At 39.9% G+C, this 17,003-nt stretch overlaps 1 protein-coding gene across 1 annotated transcript in view; it reads left to right on the top strand.

The window, feature by feature from the left end:
* Window positions 1-17,003, top strand: part of GALNT8 (polypeptide N-acetylgalactosaminyltransferase 8) — a 65,028-nt gene that overhangs the window by 17,269 nt on the left and 30,756 nt on the right. Inside the window, exons 3-5 of the mRNA XM_045364568.2 lie at window positions 10,956-11,122; window positions 15,975-16,158; window positions 16,754-16,951. Of these exons, the coding sequence (XP_045220503.2) occupies window positions 10,956-11,122; window positions 15,975-16,158; window positions 16,754-16,951 (549 nt within the window). The remainder of the gene's footprint in view (window positions 1-10,955; window positions 11,123-15,974; window positions 16,159-16,753; window positions 16,952-17,003) is intronic.

A 17,003-nucleotide genomic window follows, 5' to 3' on the forward strand; every position in this document is an offset into this window, starting at 1 on the left:
AGACTTGTTTTGTGGCCTAACATATGATCTATCCTGGAGAATGTTCCTCATGCACATGAGAAGAATGTGTACTCTGTTGTGGTTATTGGAGTGCTCTGTATATATTTGTTAGTCTATTTGGTCTAGAGTGTAGTTTAAGTCTGATGTTTCCTTATTGATTTTCTGCCTGGATGATATTCCCATTGCTGAAAGTAGGGTATTAAAGTTTCCTACTATTATTGTATATTTTAAATATATTAACATTTGCTTTTTTATATTAGGTTCTCCAGTGTTGGTTGTCTATATATTTACAACTGTTGTATTCTCTTGCCAAATTAATCCCTGTATCATTATTAATGATATTCTTTGTCATGTTTTACAGTTTTTGGCATAAAGTCTACCCTATCAAGGTATAGCTATTCCTAATCGCTTTTGGTTTCCATTTACATGGAATATCATTTTCCAGCCCTTCACTTTGAATCTGTATGTGTCTTTAATGGTGACGTGGGTTTCTTGTAAGTAGCATATAGTTGGGTCTTGTTTTCTTTCTTACCCATTTCGCCACTGTATGTCTTTTGATTAAATAAAACCCATTTACATTCAAGGAAATTATTGATAGGTAAGGACTTTCTACTGCTATTTTGTTAATTGTTTTTCTGGTTGTCTTTGTTAGATCATTTTTTCCTTTCTTTCTTGCCATCATCCTTTGCGATTAAGTTGTTTTCTCTAGTGGTGTGCTTTGATTCTTTGCCTTTTATTTTTGTGTATCAATGACAAGTTTTTGCTTTGTGCTTTCCATGAAGCTTGCAAAAAGCATATTATCGGTATAACAAACTATTTTAAGCTGATAGCAGCTTAACTTTGATTGCAAAGAATCTCTACACTTTTACTCCACTCCCCCCATTTTTAATTTTTAATGTCATCATTTACATCTTACCAAATTATTAGAGCTATTATTGTTTTAATAGTTTTGTCTTTTAATCTTCATATTAAAGATATAAGTAACTTATACACCATCATTACAATGAGTATTCTGACTTTGTATATTTACTTTTATGAGCAAGTTTTATAGGTTCATATGTTTTCACATTACTAATTAGCCTCCTTTTCTCTCAGCTTGAAGAACTCTCATCAGCATTTGTTGTAAGACAGATCTGGTGGTAATTAACCCCCTCAGGTTTTGTTCATCTTTTTCTAGCCTTCATTGCTTAAGGACAGCTTTTCTGGGTACATATAGTATTCTTGGTTGGCAGATGTGTTTTCCACTTCATCATGTTTCACTATTATTTATTTAAATAGGCTTTCTACCACTTTGTCTTTTTCTTCTCCTTTTTGAATGTTATACTTCAAATATTTGCTCTTTTGATGCTATCCCATAAATTCAATGAGGTTTGTTCATTTTATATGTTTTACTATTATAAAATTTTCTCCTTTAGTGCTAGTAACATTTTTGTCTTAATACCTGTTTTGTTTGATATTAGTATAGCCAGTCTAGTTTTCTTACAGTTGCTGTTTACATGATGTATCATTTTCTATCCTTTTACTTTCAACCTATTTCTCTCTTTCAACCTAAAGTATGGTTCCTATAGACAGCATATAGTTGGATCTTTTAAAAAATGCAGTCTTTCATTCTCTACCTATTGATTGGATTGTTTAATTTGTTCACATTTAATGTTTTATTGATATAGTTGAATTTATTTCTGCTGTTCTATTTTTGTTTTCTAGTGTCTCATGCCTTTTCCTTCTATCCATCTTTTACTTTTTCTTTTTTCCCATTAAGTGAATATTTTCTAATATAACTGTATAATTCTTTTAATGATTTTTCACTATATTTTTTGATTTTTTAAGTGGTTGTTTTAGGGCTTATCACATACATTTTAACTTATCAGAATCTACTTAGAATTGTAGTAGCTTAATTTCAATGAGATACAAAAAAGTTATTAATATATTGCTCTACTTGCTCTTCCTCCTTTTTTACTATTATTATTACATGTTACATATATGTGTGGTAAAACTCCAAAATACATTATGATTGTATAATTTTATGTCAAGTAAAGAAAATGAGAAAAAGGAGAGGAAGTATTAATTATAGGCTTAGTTATATTCACCTTCTTATTTTACATGTCTGATTCTGTACATTTGTTCCTGTGGATTCATTTTACTATCTTGTGTCATTTCTTTAACACAGCTTTGTTCCCATTCACCTTTCTGTGCGGTTATTACCAAATATATTACATTGTGATGTTATAGACTGAATTATACAATTGTATAGAAATTGCTTTATGCAATTGCTTTTTACTTTTTAAATTAAGAGTGGAAAAGAGAAAGATATATATCTATACTGTCTTTTATAATTACATAATTACCTTTGCTGATATTTTGTGTGTGTGTGTGTGTGTGTGTATTTGAATTACTGTCTAAGGTCACTTGCTTTCAGCCTAAAGAGATTAGTTTTTCTTGTAAGGTGGGTCTGCTAGCAACAAATAAATTCTCTCAGCATTTGTTTATCTGTCAATGCCTTTATTTGAAAAATGTAAGATAAAAAATGCTTGGTTGACAGTTTCGTTTTTCTTCTGGCATTTTCAATATGCCATCCCATTGCTTTCTGACCTCTATTGTTTCTGATGAGATATCAACTGTCAATCTTATTGGGTTTCCCTTGTATGTGATAAGTCATTTTTTCTTTTTGTTTCTTTCAAGATTTTCTTTTCATCTTTGGCTCTCAGCATTTGGATTATGATGGGCCTGGGTGTGTATCTCTGCATTCGTTCTACTTGGAATTCATTGAGTTTCTTGGGTCTGCCTCAAAAAATTTTGAGAATGAATATTTCTTTTGGGGATTATAAAATGTATCATAAATTGCAGCCTCTTAGTACTAAGATCTTATAGCTGAATTGAACAGACATCAAGTGAAAAGAAATTGTGACCAGGCCATTCATGAATTGCTTTCTCTTTATGCTTTTAACCATCAGAGCAAAGTAATCCACATTCAAGATTCGACCTGTGATTCATGTAGTGCATGACAGTGGCTCAGTGTATGGTTTGATTGGTGAATTGGTACTTTCTATCACATCACCCTAAAAATGATTCTCTAGCATCCCTGATTTTCTGAGTTAGAAGGGAGTAGGAGAGCCTTAAATGAAGAAGAGAAAACTACTTCTTTACCAAGGCCTACTTATTTCAACATGTAGATTGCTTTACCTTGGATGTTTCACTGTAAGGTATTTAGAGGAATATTTAAATGAATTAGCTTGTGAAAGAAATGGTGAAACATTTCATCTTTCATGCCAACTCCAACTAACTGGTAGTGACTACCTGGAGTATTGTAGTGGGAAGACTTTTGAGTCAATGTGATCAAAGACATAAGTGCTGTGATCTATTAGCAATGCCTGCTATACACAAGGAAGAGGAAATGGTGGCAATTGTGTTAGTATTTGCCACTTGTGACCTGGGAGGCAAGTAGGACCTAATATATTTTCTGCAGGATCCACTGTATAATTTAGGTCTTGAGGCATGAGGATAATATGCAGGGATCAATTGGTAACTGGAGCTGCTTTGTTCTTAATTTTGGAGCATTTAGGTTTCATTCCATAGAGATTAATTCATGAAACTACTTCTCAAAAAGTTTCACTATGGTGAAAACTATATATGAATCAAGTGCCTCTATATACCTTAATAATGTCTGAGTCACATCTGATACTTATATACCAGGAGACAACCTGTCTTCCCTGATGCCCATAAAAAGATCCATGTGGCTCAGACACATAGATTTCAGAGCTAAAGCATTCTGGAAACCTTCATGGTTTGAGTACTACAGATAGATAACTCCACTGACTTTACTGAAAAATAAGTCATTTAGTGAATGAAAGCTGTCATGTAGAATCTTGAATTTAGCATAGGCATTGTATGCTATTTAGTCCAGCTTCCTGCCAAGTGAGATGCCAAAACGATTGTGGTTCCTACGTTTCCTCAGCTTTCTGGATAGCTGTTTGATACCAGAAAGGTACCAGCCCTGGCAGTTCTCATGTTGTCATGTCCTCTCTCTACCTCTCAGGGACTGGAGAAAGGCTTCTCAGGAGAGTGTGCTGTGTAATTGGAGAATGAAGCAGTCACTTAATTGAATTTGGATAGATATAAAATACCAACAAATGATTAAATAATTAAACACACAAAAAGGCGCAGCTTCAATAATTAATCTCTAATAGAGAGCCCACCTGCTATGAACAGGACCACCTACACTATTTGCAGAGCCCAGTGCAAAATGAAAATGAGGGACATTCGTTAAAAAATAATTAAGAATTTCAAGATGATAAAAGTAATGAATTAAATCAATGGGGGAGACCTACATGTGGAGTCCTGTGTGACTGCCCAGGTTGCATACCATGAGGCTGGCCCTCCCAGTGTAATATATATTCTCACACTGGGATTTTCTAAGGCAAATTATGCCAGCCACATAATTTGCCCTGGGAAATCCCAATGTAAGAATACATATTTTGCAACTGATTAAAGTCTGTTTGCATGTATAGAAATTAGTTTATGTGTTCCACACAACAGTAGTTTCAGGCAAAATTGTGATATGAATAAAGTTTATCTTTCCAGCTGTAGCACATAGAACTTACCTTATCTCTTTCTGCCATTCTCTCCCCTTGCTTGAGGTGGTACACTGTGATTCTCTACTGGGAGGAGTGGCTAGAGATCGGTTCCTCTAGATGTCATCCAACCAACAAATACTTTTTCAGTATCTTCTGCTGCACTCTTCAGTATGATAGCTACCAGTCACATGTGGCTACTTAAATGTAAATTAATTAAAATTATTTGCTTGAGGTGGCACACTGTGATTCTCTGCTGGGAGGAGTGGCTAGAGGTCAGTTCCTCTAGATGTCATCCAACCAACAAATACTTTTCCAGTATCTTCTGCTGCACTGTTCAGTATGATAGCTACCAGTCACATATGGCTACTTAAATGTAAATTAATTAAAATTAAGCATTTAAGTTTGGTTATATTAGCCATATTATAAGTGCTTGATAGGCATGCGCGGCTAGTAGCTATCAGTATGTATAGGATAGATATAAAAGATTTCATCATTGCAGAAAATTCTACTGGATAGTGCTGGTCTACACTTTCCAGGTCAGGTGCTGGTGATGCAGGGAGGAGGGAGAAATTATTCTTTTGGAACCACAGGAGGCACATTTCCGACCTCTTTTGATTGATGTACGGTGGGTAAGAAAATGTGGGTATGGATAAGAGAAGTGTCGTGAAAGCATTTAGAATATAGACAAGAATGTGCAAAAGATGCATAGGAAACAGGGCAGAGGAAATAACATCTGAAGTCACTGATGTGATTATGTGGATTAGAGGAAAGAGAAGTTCAGCAGAATTTTAATCAGTCTTCAATTTAACGTAATCACCTATTCTTACTCTCAATTAAATACAGATTTATTGTATAACCATCCCATACCAGACATTAAGAACTGCCACTAGGCTTTAAAGAATTTAAAGTTCATCTCTGCCAGGCTCCTCAGCCTGTGCTTTAAATATTGATCATCCTCAGGCTTTAGTCCAAGGCTCCTTTCTGCTGGTAGTTAAGGTGATTTTATCCACTTACGAATTCACCACTTACATGGCAATGACTCCCAAATCCACAGGACTGTAATCCAGACTGTTCTTCTGAGGCTCCAGGGCTATATATGCAGTGACCTGCCAGGGAATTCCATGGTGTGACTCAGAGGCATCTCAGACGCCACATGGCCAAACCTAAGTTGATCCACTTCTTTTTCTTCTCTTATTGCTCCTAGCTCAGTGAAAGTTGCCATTGTCCAAGTGATAATGACAACAAGAACAAAAATAACCAGCAAAGTAGTAAGAATAGTAGATAACCTTTATGGAGCTTCTTTTATTCTGAGCACTTATGCACATTACCACATTTGAACCTCATAATAATACTATGATGTGAGGATTACTCCTCCTTCTACTACTATTACTATTAATACTATTGCTGCTAACCACCACCACCCTCACCATCTTATAAATAAGGAAAGGAAGAGAAGCACAAAAAGATCATGCAGATAGAAAGTGACGGCTGTGACTCGAGTGAACACAGGTCTTTCTGGAGACTCTGCTCCTACTCTTATTTACTGTACCACCCTCTTACAGCATTGGTATCACTTGGGAGCCTGGAAGAAATTCAGGATCTCAGACCCCACTCCGACCTCCTGATGAGTCGGTACTTTAACAAGATCCCCAAGTGATTTGTGTGTGGGTATTGTTAGTATCTGATAATTTTTTTGTGATCTAGTATTGCCCCTTCAACTTCCACCTGCCCACCACCTTTGAGTAATGAGTGAGACGGGGAAATCAGATTGAAAGTATCTTTCTCTTGCTCCTTTCTTTCTCCAGGGTAGGCCTCAGGTGAGGTCTTCATACCTTCCCACCTGTATTGTGGCGTCCACATGTGGCTGATTACCTTCTGTTGTCTTCATGGCAGCCAGAATGGTTTCTTTAAAATGTAAATTTGATCATACCAATTCTTTGCTTAAAATCCTTTAGTCCCTCTAGGATAAAGTCCAATCTTCCTAGCTTCCAATGTCCAGTCCTTCTGATATGTCCATCCTCGTATCTCTTGGCACTGCTACTAAGAAGGGCAGTTCTCCAAGGAGTGTGTGCTCTTTTGTGTCGCTAGCATTCATCTGCATTTTGGCTTTTGCCTAAAATCCCCTTGCAATTTCAGAGGCTGCAATTCAAATGCCTGCCAACATACATGTTGTGAGCATTTTGGGTGAGGGCGATGGTGAATGGGTGAACAGCGAGCTACACTGTGAGTAACTGCAGCAACCGTGGTTCTGGACAGAGCAGGGGCTATGTCCCGGAAAAGTGGTTGCAGTGAGATAAATATTTGCTTTGTCAAAGAGACAAGAAGTCTGGTTTTGTAGGTTGGCAACTACTTTAAGTCTTTAAAAAATGTGTGGATTGAGGCTTCCTTCCAGAATGGCAAAGTGTTGAGTGCAACATTTTCTTTCCCTAGCAAAACAACTATTTAACTGGAAAAAAATCATAATTATTTAAATTTTTTAACAAACTGTTCTAAGGAAATATGCAAATGGAAAAACATTCTTTCAAGAAAATCTACTAAATATCCTTCAGAACAGCAGGAGTCTGTGGCATTGGAGCCATGACTTGTTCCCCCAACCCACCCTCAGCTCTGTCTTATGGAAACTTCACAAGGTTATCTGCTCTGGTGGCTGTGGTCAAGAAGGGGGCTCCCTGTCCCTGCAGGTCCTAGCATACATAGGTCCTTGGTATCACCCCAGGAAGGGCAGGCCACCCACATTTCACATCTTCTCCTTCCTCCACTAGGAATGCAAAAGTTGTATTCCTACTGGAGGTGATTGAGGGAGACAGTTGTGACTCCTTTCTTTTATTTTGCCTCTACTCATAGGGTGAAATTTCAACTCCAGGTGCATGAGTCCAAGAACACTGGGCTCCAGTTGCTCCTTCTCCAACTTGCTGTCAGAGTGGAACTTCCATACCAGAATGCACAAACTAGGAAGACCAGGGGTTCCAGGGCCACCACCTCCTTTCCCCCAGTGCACGTCTACCTGTAGAGCAAGGTGTCATTCTAGAAGGGCCTCTGTCTCCACCTCCAGCTCCTGTGCAGTGGTGCAGAAGTTCTATTCAGGAAGAAAGGCAAGATGAAAACCTCCCTAGCTATGTTTAAGGGACTGACCTTATTTAGAACAGAGGATAAAGAAGTCCAGCCAATGATATTGTTTGAAGCAATAGAGATCTTGGTAGAGAAAATTAAAACGTATGCTCATAGCTCCGTAATACTGGTGGCAACAAGCAAAATGGCAGAACAGCCAGAAATTTAACAGGAAGAATCAGGGAAAACGATTGCCAAGAAGAGCCCTCCTTGGATCACACTTATCTCTGGGTTGTCTAGAAGTTTGTGTGCAAGCCCCAGGCTGAACCTGCTCAGGAACAGCAAGAGTTGAATGAGGGGAAGACTGAAAATTATTTGCCAACCAGAACACAGATCCATCAGCAAACGGCTGAATCCTCACCAGCACTAGGGGCTGAAGCCCAACCTCTGAACAAATACTGCTTGAACAGTAAACTGCTCTGACTCAGAGGCAACAACTAGGAAGCCAGGATTAAAAATAAAATCACGCACATCCCTGGGAATCTGGAAGACTGTGTGCATACCTAAGGCTGTGCTCTCTCAGGAGTTATCACAGAAAAAATCCAAGCTACCAGTATGTAGGTCAAAATGTAAACTCCCTGAACTGTGATCGCAGCCTCCATGCCACCTATGTTCAGGAATCTAATCAACCAAGGAGCTTTAAATCCAATCTTTGATGAATAAGTGGCTTATGATGACCCAGAAGCAGCCCCTAGGTAGCCAGGCTAAAAGAGAAAAACAAGAAGAAAAAAAAAAAAAGATCAAGATCATGAGCATTAAAGGCTGAACACTGCAGGAGAAATAGATTTTGTAGACCTTGCAAATTAGTTTAACTAAGTTACCGATTGAATAAATAAACAACCAAGCAAATTCCAATGACATTTACCCATTTACTCCTGGGTTATATACAGAGTTACTAGATACTTTGTCTAAAATGACACGTTTTTAACAAGAAATTATGAGACATACAAAGATACAGGAAAGAGCAGTAACTAGCGCACAAGTGAAAACAAAGCAACAAACTTTAGAAGGGGCCCAGATATTGGACTTATCTGATAATGACTTCAAAGACATCATTATACATATATTCAAAGAACTAAAGTTAGCCATGTCTAAAGCATTAAAGGAAGGTTATAATGACAAGGTCTCATCAAATAGAAACTATCAATAAAGACTTATAAAAAGGTGCCAAATGATCATTCTAAAACTGAAAAGTACAATAATAAAAATGAAGAGTTTCACTTTCATTTCCTGGTCTGGCTTTTAAGGAGCTTAGAAGTCCCCACTGTATCCTAACAGCAAGTAAAAAGCTGAAAAAATGGAAAAATAAACTCTTCTCAGCTCTTATAGGGAAGTGACCTTGCAGGGCAAACTGCTGCCCCCAAAATTGGACAGACAGACGGGTAGATAACTTTACCAGAGCAGAAACCATGAGAACCAGTGCGAGGATAGGAAAACCTGAACTGTAAATTGATGAATTGTGGACAAGTCTGAGAATTAAACACTCGGGGAGACCCAGTCATAGGGGCTCCTACACTTGTGTACATTTTACCCCCCAGACCTCTACCAGATCCTCAGTAAATATCAGAGAAAAATCTCCTCCTGCCTCTGGGAGGGAGAAGGGAAGAGGTGAAAAGGAATCATTTTGAAATATGCCAGATTATTCTGTTCTTCTTAACAAGGTCTGCCCGAAAGAGAAACTATTTTACCAGAGCCTAACCTGCTGGAGTTGTATGATAGTCTAACTGCTGTGGTTTGAATGTTTGTCTTCTCTGAAACTCATGTGAAAATGTATTTGCCGTTGCGACAGTATTGGGAGGTGGGACCCTGAAGAAGTGTTTAGGTCATGAGGGCTCTGCTCTGGTGAATGGGTGAATGCTCTTACCCCGTCATTATCATGAGAGGGGGTCTGTTATCGTGGGACTGGGCTCTTGTTCTTTTCATCCTCTCTTTGCTCCTTCTGCCATGGGATACCTTCTGCCATGTTATAATGTAGCATGAAGCCCCTCACCAGAGGCCAGCACCTTGATATTAGACTTACTCGCCTCCAGAACCAGGAGCCAATAAATTTCTGTTCATTATTAAGTTACCCAGTCCCAGGTATACTGTTATAACCGCACAAAATGGACTAAGGCACTAACTTACCTGGGAGAAGGGGAACAATCAACTCCAGCCTGCTTTAGCTTTCTCCATGGTGGAATGAAAATACCCAACTTTAGCTCCCTCTATCCTTTTACATGGGGGAAAAATATACACTTAAATTTATGATCAACCGATTCTTGACCGGGATGCCAAGACAATGCAATGGGAGAGAGAATAGTCTGTTCAACAAATGGGTGCTGAGACAAGTGGATATCTAGATGCAAAATAATAAAGTTGGACCCCTCATCACACCATATACAAATATTAACACAAAGTGGTCATAGATGTAAATATAAGAGATAAAACTATAAAACACTTAGAAAAAAATGACAGCAAATCTTGGGCGATAGGGGTCGGCAAGAGTTTCTTAGGTATGACACCAAAAGCATAGGTGAAACAAGATTGAAAAGTTGAACTTTATCAAAACTAACTTTGTTTTTTCCTGAAATAACACCATCAAGAAAGTGGAAAGACTGCCCATGGAGTGGGGGAAAATACTTGCAAACCATATGTCTGATAGGAAGTCTAGAATATATAAAGAATGCTTATAAAACTCAATACCAAACTAAAAATGGGCAAACATATAGAAAAAAACTTTTGGAGCTGATAGATACATTTATTACCTTGATTACGATATTGTGGGTGCATGTGTATCTTCAGTTTTTGTATATCAGTTTAACCCCAATGAAGCTATAAAAAGGGTAAACCAGTGCCTAGCATATGGTAAGCATTTAGTAAATACAGGCTAGTTTGCCACCTGTGTCTGGTGGTGAAGTAGAGGGTGTGTCAAAGGTGACTGGGGTCTGAGAACATGGGAAAAGGGCTGTGGCAATGACTGGAAGAAGGCTGCCAGCAAGGAAACGAATCCGGGTGTAGAAGAGGAATGGGAATTCCTTTTGAAGTATGTTGAATGTTCAAATGGAAACATCTGGTAAAGATTAATAAAAAAAGATTTTATCCCCATAACAGGAGAATTTTGGATAAACGAATATAAAATCTTGCTACTGTGATAAGCCACTAAGAGTTTTGCTTTTCAGTGAGTTTGAGGGGTGGATGAATTGGTCGATATAACATCATACACAGTGAAAGGAAAGATGGGATAGCAATGTTTAAGTAATTAAAAAAATAATATGTTATAAAAATGATCTCTTCTAGATGTCTTCAGAAGACATATCCTTCCCAACTCCCATCCCTCAGTGTCATTCTCATATTCATGAATGAAGCTTTGTCCATTATACAACGGGCCATCACCAGTATCATCAACCGGACACCCTCTCAATTGTTGAAGGAAATCATCTTGGTGGATGATTTCAGCTCAAATGGTGAGCAACGTGATCAAAGAATAACTGTAAAAATGACCACTTATCACCTGTGCTTGGCTGGAAAGAGGTTTTGGTTTACAGTTGAGGACACCTTGGGTTTCTCATGCAGGGAAAATAAAAAGATCATTGGTTGAGGGTCTGTTTGTGCTAGCCACATTTAATCTTCACAAAGTCAAGACAGGATAATTATCTCTACACGGATGAGGAAACTGAGACACAAAGAGCTCACACAGTGTGCTTAAATTGGACCGCAAGCCAGTGGCAGAGGTGGGAGTTAGGCCAGGACTGTGTACCTCCAAATCTACCTGTGCCCCTCTTATGCACAATGAAGGAGCCTGGCGGGGGGTGAAGCGGAGTCTAGAGAAGGACTCCAGATACCAGGAAGGGACTTAGAGTCGCTCCTTATGAAGAGCAGACCACTCTCTCTGGGTCATGAAGCCTGGAGGAAAGACAGCTTTGGGCACTGACTCTTCACAGTGGCAACGGCTCTTGCCCACAGGGTGCCCCTGCCCTGAGTCTAGCCCACCCAAGGAAGAGATGTAGAAGATAATGGACCTGAGTCCTCACTTTCTGAGTTCATGGTCCCGGCTTCTCCTTTATAAGTGTTATGTCCTTGGGTAACTCAACGTCTTCATGTTCTGATTTTCTTATACACAAAATATGGATGTTGATGATAATAACTATTTTATGAACTATAGTGAGAATTAAATGAGATCATAATGGCAGCTAACATTGCTTGTTCTAAGCACCCTACGTGCGTTACCTTTTTTTTATGAGACAGAGTTTCTCTCTTGTCACCCAGGCTAGAGTGCAGTGGCGGGATGTTGGCTCACTGCAACCTCCGCCTCCCGAGTTCAACCAATTCTTCTGCCTCAGCCTCCTGAGTACCTGGGATTATAGGCATGCGCCACCACCCAGCTAAGTTTTGTATTTTTAGTAGAGATGGGGTTTCACCATGTTGGCCAAACTGGCCTTGAACTCCTGAGCTCAGGTGGTTTGCCCGCCTCGGCCTCCCAAAGTGCTGGGATTACAGGCACGACCACAGTGCCTGGCCATGTTAACTATTTTAATCATTACAACAGCCCTATGAGGAAGGAACCACTTTTTGACCCATTGTGTAGATGCACAAAACTAAGTCACGGACTGATCAAGGAACTTGCTCAACATCCGACAGCTGGTCAGTGACAGACTTGAGATTTGACCATAAACTTCAGAGTCCAGAGCCCTAGCCCTAACTACTATGTTCCCTTTATAATACCTGAATTATGTAAAGCATTTTGCACATGGTGGCCTCTCAGCAAGTGTTGACTCTTAGTTTTATTAATTTTGTGCAACAAATAAAAGACAGTAGAATTAAGTTACAAAAACTTAGAGGTTTGGGCTAGCAGTGAGGAAGAATTTCCTGACTATAAGCGTTATGAAGTGGCAGCTCATTGGAGGCAGAATCTGTTCTTTCTCTGTGGATCTCTAAGTACCAGATAGGTTGTTGTACTTTCAACCTGTCTCTCAGGAGAGAGAGCAAATTAAATGACTGCTTAAACCTTCTTTTTAAGGCTCTTCCATACTAACAATACTCATCTTCATCCTTTGCATATCTTCCTCTTTTTTACTTCCAATGTAACTAAGCAAAAAATAAGAAGGTACAATTTTTAGAGCAAAATTCCACGGAAAACCAAAGAAAAGAGACTGGTTTCATTCATTTCTGAGCATGGAGACTGGTACCAAGTTGCACACCTGGTTTTCCGAGCCAAAAATAAGAGCATGATTAAAAAGCCGTCTGCCCTGGACTTCTGAAGGCACCCTGGCTCTGCTCCCTGCCTGAGACAACCGCAGGCCAGTCCCCTCACCTCTTTGGGACTCAGGGTCTTCTTGAGGCAAACACAAGAATTCAGCTGGAATAGTGTGAAAGTTATCTTTTTCTGTTAAAAAAGAAAATGTCAACACTATACTCTATGGCCTATACTCTGTGTTCTATGGGGTGTAGATAAGACTTAATTCAGGACTTTTTCCTGTGGAACAATAAAATAAAAAAATACAAGATTACAAACAGTGTAGACACATAAAGAAACACCAAAGCTTTCTTACTGTTCTAAACGGCACTCCATTATAACACATTCCTCTCATTTAGATCTGAAACCCACGTTGGTTTTCCACAGAGATGATTTGTTTGGATGGTCCCAGAAAAGGGGAATGTCAGCCATTCTTTGGTGTTACAGGGACAGGAATTAGAGAGTCTCTGTCATTAACCACAAAAACACCAGCCAAACTGAGCCCACACTGAGCATAACTCAAATCTCTGTTTTGTGTTAAACAGGAAAATAAATGGAAGTCTTTATCATGCCTACAGAAGGAGAAACTCACTATCCATGTGAATTTGGGGGCAAGTGACTCAGCCACTTCTCACCTCAGTTTCTGCATCTGTAACACCAGGAAATACTGGTGCCTACTTGATAGGACCACTTTTGGGATTAAATCATATGTGTGAAGGCCTCAGGAGAGAGCCTGTTCCCATTACATGCTACTGTTCTGCTCCTCGCCTATCTCAGTATTATTTGCAGTACTTTTGAAATGCCACAACCTGGTGCCAGAGGTTTGCCTCCTTTCTGTCTTTCCCTAGATGTTAAGCTTATTCACGTCACTCAAATATTTTGAGCTTACATGTTAAATGCCACTCAAGTGTTAGATGAGGTGTAAGCTTTTAAAAAATTATATCAAGGTAGATGGAATGCTGTATTTTCTTCCTAATTTTAGGAACATTTCACAATCAACAACTACATGTTGAGTTTCTACCATGTGCCAGGCAGTGGGCAGGGAAGAGGATTTCAGAGAGTTCAAGTTTCCATCTTAATGAAGCAAGACACATCTGTGGAAAGATACTTCAGTGTGTGAAGAATGATGTGACAAACCGAGTGAACTGTCAGTGAAAGAAAGCGTGGTGTAGGGGTAGGGGGTGTGATGATCTAAGAAAGGTTCCTGGAGGAGGCAGGCTTGGATTGGGACTTGAAGGCTTCATAGGATTTGAGACAGCAGAGAAAACGAGGGAAGACTTGGAAACTGGGTTGGGGTGGAGAACTAGGGAGTGCCGAAAGAAAGGTGTGAACACAAATGAGGAATCCAGAAGCACCCTGAGCTGACCAGCTTGGAATAACAGGTTTTGGGGAGGAGACCAGTAGGAGGGCAAAGCTGGGAAGGGAGCATAGGTTGTCTTCAGAAAACCCATTGAGGCATCCTTAATTTTTGTGCTATATGATAGGCATTATTTTTCAGGAGGTGACTCAGAATCTATGGCTCATAAAAATTTGGAGTTGGAAGGGTCCAGACTATCTGGTACCTTTCCTGAATTTCTTAAATTTATATATATATATTTTTTTTCTGAAAAAGAAACAGAATCTCACTCTGTTGCCCAGGCTGGTCTCAATCTCCTGGGCTCAAGCACTCCTCTGCCTCGGGCTCCCAAAGTGTTGGGATTATAGGCATGAGCCACCGTGCCCACCATGGTACTTTTCTCTAAGTTGAAGAAACAGACACATCCAATGGGAAGTGACACAGAACGATGTAGTGACTGAATTAGAATCTAGATATTCAGGTTCAGTGGCACCTCCTGTGGATTACTGACTAAAAGTAGTGCCTGGGTAGGTGTACAGACTGGCCACCTTGGCTACCCCAGCTCACTCCCAGAAGAAGCAAACAGCCTTAGATGTACCGGCTCTGCTTGGCACCTTCAATAATTGAGACAATCACTCCTGAGTGCAGCAGATCTAAAATGGGGTAAATTTTACTGCCACAGTCACTTAGGTGTTGATTCCAGGTCTTGATCACTCTGGGTCTCGTGAATATGCTCTTCTTTTGAGAGAGGAACCAGCAAGAACCTCATTCCTTGGCTATGGGGAGAGAGGAGAGGAGAGGGAGGGAGGACTTAATAAACCCAGCCAGATACTCAGAGTTCTTGAGGCAGTGTGTTCTGGGGGCTAAACACAGCATAGGTTCACATCCAGGGCATACCACTTACTAGGTACGTGACTTGGAAAAGTTTTTAAAACTCTTTGTGCCTCAGTTTCTTTATCTGTAAAGTGGGGATATTGTAGTGCCGACCACATGAGATACTTTCAGAATTAACTAAATTTTATCAACGAGTAACTCAGAGTCATTTGGCTAGATATTTTGCATACGGTTCAGTGATTTGCATGAAAGTTGTTTTCTTACACGCGAGGAAGTCGGCGGTAGGCTGAGCCCAAGAACAAAGCCACAGACAAGCTTTATTAAAAGAGAGGGAAGAAAACTACCTGAGAACAATCTGGGAATAGTGAATCTTGTTTGCATAATTTTTGGGCTAAATTTACTAGCTAGAAGCTGGCAAAGAGATTAATCTGTGCATTCTGTCCCAGTTGGTCCTTAAGTAGGTCAACTGGGAATATCCAAAACAAAACAATTTTCGTCATTTATGGATTCTCTAGAGTCTTGAGAGTTTAGCTATGAAGATGTTCCAGGCCTTCCTGCAGTGTTGTCCGTCAACGTGTGCACCTTGGGCTAGATCTGTCCTACTCATTCTCTCAAGAACTTCTCAATGTGAAAAAGCACTTACAACAGTGCCTGACATGTAGTAAGCAGTATTATCTTTCTAAGATAGTTTAACTGTGAGGGAAAGGAAATTAGGAATGATCACAGTACACCTCAGGTGAAAGGGAGAAGACAGGCAGGTGCAGGGGAAATACGACTTATTTTCTAGCTGACTCTTAGAATTGCCCATTTTATGCTGGAGGTAGTCCAGTCACGATTATATGATAGTATAAAACTTTTGTATCACATTGATTGTTGCACTCAGAATTGCTATAGGTGTGCACTTGATTGACAGGAGAACTAAAGGTACACTTGGATGAGAAGATTAAGCTTTACAACCAGAAGTATCCAGGACTACTGAAAATAATACGGCATCCTGAGAGGAAAGGTCTTGCTCAAGCCCGCAACACTGGCTGGGAAGCTGCCACAGCAGACGTGGTCGCCATCTTGGATGCTCACATTGAAGTCAATGTTGGGTGGTAAGGCTCAAAGAGGCTGATTCTTCTGGAAAGGGCAGAGAGGAGACATTGTGCATGTACAGAACACAGGACAGGATACTGTGGACATAGGGAAAGTCAGTACTGGGCCTTAAATAAAGGGACTCTCCAAAGGAGCATGCTTTTATGCAGGCATTTTGCTTGGCTAAGAGAAGTAGCATGGTGGAGAGTATTGACAGTTGGATCATAATTCTGACTTTGCCAAATACTTTGTGAATTTGAGTAAGTCACTTCACTTAACTAGACATTGTGTCTTTAACTGTAAATTCAAGGAGTAAATTCAAGGAGTAATATACATACTGATAATGCTGCTTCACAACGGCCTGGGGATGCTACTTGGGTACTAATTTCAAACCTGTTCTTGACGCGGGTTGGCTGCTAGCAGCTTCAGCTATCCCAAAAGGTACAGAGATTCTCTGGACTCTGGAGAGTTCTACTCACAACCCAGCACAGCCTAAATGGAGGAGGTACTCAATGTCAGGGCAATGATAGCAAGGTGCTTGAAACGGCTTTATCTGCTGTCTCCTACTGCTTGTCCTCATACCCAAGCTGGGCTTGCTGCACACTCTTCTTCTAGGGCAGAGCCAATCTTAGCTCGGATTCAGGAAGACCGCACCGTGATTGTGTCTCCTGTGTTTGACAACATTTGTTTTGACACCTTCAAACTGGATAAGTATGAACTGGCAGTTGATGGGTTTAACTGGGAACTCTGGTGCCGCTACGATGCACTGCCACAAGCCTGGATTGATCGGCATGATGTCACTGCCCCAGTGAAGTAAGTCTGAGGAGGTTCAGGGAACTTGAGAAGCACGTGGGAAGGCAGGAAT

The sequence above is a fragment of the Macaca fascicularis genome, chromosome 11 (genome assembly GCF_037993035.2).
Source record: "Macaca fascicularis isolate 582-1 chromosome 11, T2T-MFA8v1.1".
Lineage (NCBI taxonomy): Eukaryota > Metazoa > Chordata > Mammalia > Primates > Cercopithecidae > Macaca > Macaca fascicularis.